The following is a 6000-nucleotide window of genomic DNA, read 5'->3' as shown; positions in this document are numbered from 1 at the left end:
ATACTTTGGTATCGTACATTACCTGAGCAACTGCAATAATGGAAATGCTACAAAGATACATACTTTGCATTATGCATTTCGGAGCACAGTGACTGAGGAGGCTTGCATAGTCTTACAAAGTAAACCAAGTCTTCATAAAAGCCAAAATCTCACCTGATCTGTGGCCCTCAAGAGGTTTCTATATCAGCCTTGTAAAATCTCAGCGCTCACACTGGCTCTATTCTCCACTCTCCTCCTGGGAAATATGGGAACACACAGTAGCCATTTATGATATTTATTTATAACCCCTTCCCCCACGCACATTAGTGTCTTTCACTGGGCCCAGCATATGTTACACATGCTCACACACTCCCTCTCTTTCACAGGATATAGAATAGACACACACACACAGTGGCATTTTATTCTCTGAAGGAGCTGCCATCTGATGTCAGCGCTGTGGTACCTTCGGTTTCGAGTGGTATGGGGGGGGGGGGGGAGGTAGAGAAATGAGTGAAAGACAAGATGAAAGGTAGAAAAAGGGGACGGAGAAGCAGATGTGACAGCGTTCAAGAGTGAAACGCACAAGAACTGATATGAGAAGTGATCAAAGAGATATTAACACTTCACGTGGCCTTCAGACAGCCTTAGACAGAGTGGTGTTTTTGGACTTTGCACTTAACAGCATGTGTGTATGCGTTCACATGTAGCGGGGCGATCTATAATTCATATAACCAATTCTGTATTCTACTCAAGCTTAGTCTTGTCTGCAAGCCGTCTGCCAACACACTCCTGACCTCATAAACTCACGCACAAGCGCAACATCTATCAAATATATCAGTCCTTTGTTAGTCTGTCACCGCTCTTCCCAGAGATGAATGTCACTTTAAAAAGAGAGAATAAGAGAGTGATAGAGATGTTACAGAAAGAAAACCAGGTTTTTTGGAGGAAAATGAAGGAAACTGTGTTAGGTGGAATAATTATTCCAGCATGCTGCATTTCTGTACCTCAGCGGGGTCTCCATGGCGTTCACCGGGGTGGTTAATAAATATTTGTTTGTTTATTATTCCTGCTGTGCGTTTGTGTGATTTTTAGACCAATTTTGGAGCACAAATGCAGTGATTTTGTTATTTACAATTAATTGTAGATTAAATGCCTGTCAAACACACTGCCTGTCAAACTCTACTACACTCTTAAAAATAAAGGTACTTTATTGCCACTGATGGTTCACTAAGAACCTCTAACATCCATGGAAACTTTCCATTGGCCAAAAGTTACTTTATAATGGAAAAAGTTTCTTCAGATAATTAAAATATTGTTCACATTAAGACATTTTTTTTCTTTTAAGAACTGTTCACAGAAAGGTTCTTTGGGGAGCCAAAATTGGAGCTTCTATAGCATCGCTTTGAAACACCCCTTTTGGAACCTTTTTTTAATTTTTTTTATTTAAGTGTAAATAACAACAGTAACTGTTAATTAAGGGTAAGAGTACAACATGGGTTCTATTCCCTGGGAATTTATGCTGAACATACTATCATATCTAACAAATCTCAGGGGTATGTATGAGTTATCATCAAACGCCTGTATGTACAATTAAATTAGCTACTTAAATGTTAGCTAGATATAAACGTCAACTTTCCCTAACTTGCTAAGCAAGATTTATTTTCAAACTGTTTCTACACCCTTACAATAGTAGAGTGGGGAATAAAAACTTTTTGCGTTCAGAATTGCTGTCGGTTATAATACAGTGACGCCAGTGAGTTTACAAATACTTACATTGTAGATCGAACCAATTAAATGCATACCTTCAACCAGTAGCGTACCGTGGGGTTTCAGTCAGGGCCTTCAGTAACGCAGCCCCCCCCCCCCCCCCCCCCCCAACATATTTTGTGAAACGATGATGTCATCACCCCACGTGTCGACTAGTCAGACACGCTAAATCAGTAGCCTAACATCAACAACAACTGCGACTACATGCTTGTGTTCCTGCTTCAGAAGCTACTGTGCCTCTTTTATTTCTCTATTTATTATTTAGGCCTACTTTAATGTATTTTTATTTTACTTCTTTATTTACATTTCTTCTTATGCTATGATGCTTGTATTTTGTCTGATTAAGACATTTCGTATTTTGTAGGGGATGGGCATTTCAGGCAAAAATAATATTCGACGATCGCTGGCAATAATTTGATTATTATTCAAAACCCCGCCCCCCCTTTACATTTCATTTCATTTCATTACATTACATTTCTCTGTACTGTAGGCCTACGTGTTGTAGCCATTTAAAGTAAAGTTAGTTTCATATTTATGTTTAAACAATATGTTATTTTTTCAATTTCATCTATGTTGATTATATGAAAAGTGATCAGCCTATCAGCCAGTATGAGTTGCCTAATCATGCGTAATATCGAGAGACATCATTTTGACCGCTTTATTAAGTTTTGTTTTGTATAAAGCCTTTCTTTAAAGTGAATTTCGTTTTGTATAAATTGTATCTTAATTATAATCAGTAAAAGAAAGGCTGCACCCCGTTCCTCGCTGCACTTCCTGTGTGAATGATAAATAACCTGTTCCGCTCAGTGCTAGCTGTTAGCCAGTCATAGCGGTCATAGTTACCCTCAGTGAAGTGCCGCACAAAACCTTTTCCGGCCTTGGTCAGCCCATCCAGCTTAGGTGTAGATCTTCCTTTTTAAATGATCTCTTTCTTCTCTCCAATCATACGCCTTGAAAAAGGCACACGAAGGAGATCGTCAACTGGACCGGTAAGAGGTGTGAAGGCAGCGGCCATAGCTCAGTTCACTGACATTGCTCACAACCTGCCAACATTTCAAACGGTTGATGACGTCAGCGGGGGCTAGCGCCGACACATCGCTGGGCCCTTAGGGCGTTCTGTCACTGCGCATCGAAATTTGATTGGCTAATGATACACGTCCGTCAAAGTTATGATCAAATGGGAAATGGCAGCTTCAACGGAAGGGTAGCTATACTTCTAGTGCTGGTCCACGGAGCTGTGATGCGTTTTAATGACCATATGGAAAATCCAGCTCAGCCTCACAAAAAATAACCATATTCTTTATGAATCAGAAAAAATGAAAAATATATATTTTACATATTATATTATATTATATATTATATTATATTATATTACATTTATATTTTAGATCCCTGATGGCCCTGACAGCCCACCTCTGCCTTCAACACACTTTAAGTCACTTCCGATCAAATATCCACATTTCTGTCATGACAACTCTCATATCCATTACCATGGTTGGCATGTACAATATAGCATACATGAATTACCCGTAGCAGATCTATACAGGTGGAGCTGGGGAAGGTGGAGGGTTTCTGAAAGTGCATTGCAACTGCTAAAGCAAATGCTGACAAATTATTTTAAGGTTGAGCAGCAAGCTCATTGTCTACTGATACAGCAGGAACCAATCAGCTGCGCCCTATAAAGAATGATGTGTTTGTAAGCGGATTGAGTTAAGGACATATCAGCCTGTACCATCTAGAGTTTCGTGTCTTAACTTTGTATATTTTGTTTTCGGTCATTTCGGTCACTGCAGATTGAATTTAATTCATTAACATGTCTCTCTCTTTTTTCTCTCTGTTAGACTGGGTGTCGAGTGAGGTGGAAGTGTTTCTGGATGACTACGTGGCAGGAGTCGGGGACACCGTGGATCTGTCCTGCACACCGCATGACTTCCTGCTACCCATCGTGTGGCAGAAAGATGGCACCACGGTGTCTCCTAGCAACCGTACCCGGATGGGGCAAAAAGTGCTTCACATCGTCAACGTCTCCTATGAAGACTCGGGGGTGTACTCCTGTAAACATGCCCACAGCAGCATGCTGCTAAGCAACTACACCGTCAGAGTCACCGGTCAGTCTCTCCTTCTCTCTTCTAATAATACTTAAGTAGCAGTCTTGTTGTTCCTTCCCTGGAGTAGACCTTGGTGCACAAGCTCAGGCACGCAAAACATTCATTGGAAACTCACCAGTCAGACTTGTTCTCAACAAGCAAATAGGTCTTGATACATACTCCCAGCACACACCTACAGGCTGACTTGACGTTTATCAAACAAGCACAATAACACTCACTCATAGGCTGCATATTGCTTAATATTCCAAAGTAACTGGGCAGTTTTAAACTGTGTATGGTTTTACCAGAATAAAAATGAGAGTGTTATAAAATAGGGCCTCTTTGGATAGGTAGGGAGGAAAATAGCATATTTTGGTCACTACAAATTAAAATCATTGTGAACATTTTTAGAATAGACACAAGAGTTGTTGTTTGTCTCTGCATCACACATGGCCCATTGAACTGGCCTGTCAGGTATTATTATTTTTTACAATACAAAGCTTGAAGAATGGAATCTCAACATTGCTTACTCTGCAATATACTGTATAATTTCTGTTATTATATAAAAATAGTATGTGGTGCAGTTTGCATTATGCAGTGCTACATGTTTCAGTGTTAGCACGCTAGATTACTGACACAGGATTTTAATTCAGCGAGTGCTGTTTAGTATAGCCCTAGTGTTAGTTTATTAATTTTTAGTTAATTAATAATTCCTATTTAATAAATAATTGGTGTTTTTAAAAAAAAAATTTTAAATAAGAACATTTGTTTATTATAATTAAATTAACAATTGAAAAATAATTTAACGTTTGGCTGTCCAATCAAATAATGAGTTAAGAAAAACATGTTTAAAATTGCTCTTGATGCTGTTGCTGTTGAATTTGCACAGTTTACATACTAAATACTGCTGGTTCATACCAAGCGTGCCGCACAAGCCCTGAAAAGTGAAGCCAAAGCGTCTCGATCGCCCCCCGGTGACCGGTCCTAGTATAGCTCATAAACCCCGCCTCCCCGTGTTATTCAATGGGACGTGAGACTAACTAAACAATTAAATTACACTAAACATATCTTTTTTCCAAAGATAGTTTCGGTCATTTACTGTAGTTTTCATCACGCTGATGTAATTTCAAGTGTTTGTTTTTAAAATAAGTTTGTTTTTAGTTAGTTATTTGATGCTATAAAAACGGTGCTGTTACGTACATGATTGACAGCTGTGATTGACAGGTTCTCTGAGCAAAGTAGTCACTGAAGCAACAACAGACTTTTTTTCGGGATCTTTGGAGGAATGAGGAGATTGGAGCTTTAAATTTAATATCTAAATTTCTATAATTAATTATTTCACACCGACATAATGGTTTGTTCTGCAGTAGAGGCCCGTGCTTACGCTTGATTCAGCGAGAGTGAGGGCGGGACCAGAGCGGTACGTTGATTTCGCGCCTTTACTTCCTGCTCACTACTGCGCATGTCTGGTCCCGAAATCGCAACTGCGCAGACTCAAGTCCCAAGATGTCAGCGCCATATCGGGACAATTGCGGCTTCACTTCTCGCCAATGGAAGAGAACGAAGGGGCGTCGTCCATCTTTTTTTACAGTCTATGGTTCATACTGTAACGAAAACTGTATCATACTGTTTTTTTGTGAGGCGCGTGCGTGTTTGTAATGTGTGTGTGTTTAAATGGTAGTGTGGAGTGATCTTTGGTTCTGTAAACTCGAGGACACAAGCTGAGCTGCTCATTGACAACTAATTAGAATGTAATTATCTGGAATCTCTTTATCATTTAAAGCAGATGGAAAAGTAAGAGCACAGGGAGAGTTTTTTTTTACCAACATGTGTTTGGCGTTAGGCCAGGGCAAACCGGCTCTCCTTCTCGCATCGTCTGGAGAAAGACAAAAAAAAGGGAAACGGGGACACAACATGCACCAATTATTGCATGCCGATAAAATGTCCACAAGGCAGCAATGTCCTGTTCTGCACACTTTAACACTAAACACAGCTACCAGACACAACATGCAACACACAACATGTCTTTACATCGACAGTTCATATAAAATTACTCACCCTCATGTCGTTCCGAACCCGTAAGACATTCGTTCATCTTCGGAACACAAATGAAGATCTTTTTAATGAAATCTGAGAGCTTTATGCCCCTCCATTGACAGAATATGCA

The 6000-nt window shown here is 39.8% G+C and overlaps 1 protein-coding gene across 10 annotated transcripts in view; it reads left to right on the top strand.

Annotated features, from left to right (window-relative positions):
* fgfr3 (fibroblast growth factor receptor 3) overlaps positions 1-6000 on the top strand; it is a 45754-nt gene that overhangs the window by 13967 nt on the left and 25787 nt on the right. For all 10 annotated transcript variants that reach the window (XM_077237430.1, XM_077237429.1, XM_077237431.1 and 7 more), the window contains exon 3: positions 3588-3854. In XM_077237430.1, coding sequence (XP_077093545.1) covers positions 3588-3854 — 267 coding nt within the window. The remainder of the gene's footprint in view (positions 1-3587; positions 3855-6000) is intronic.

The sequence above is a fragment of the Siphateles boraxobius genome, unplaced genomic scaffold (genome assembly GCF_051911475.1).
Source record: "Siphateles boraxobius isolate OS27281-9 unplaced genomic scaffold, OSU_SipBor_1 20, whole genome shotgun sequence".
Taxonomy (NCBI): domain Eukaryota; kingdom Metazoa; phylum Chordata; class Actinopteri; order Cypriniformes; family Leuciscidae; genus Siphateles; species Siphateles boraxobius.
The sequence above is the reverse complement of the archived record's forward strand: the minus strand, read 5'-3'. Positions and strand labels throughout refer to the sequence as shown.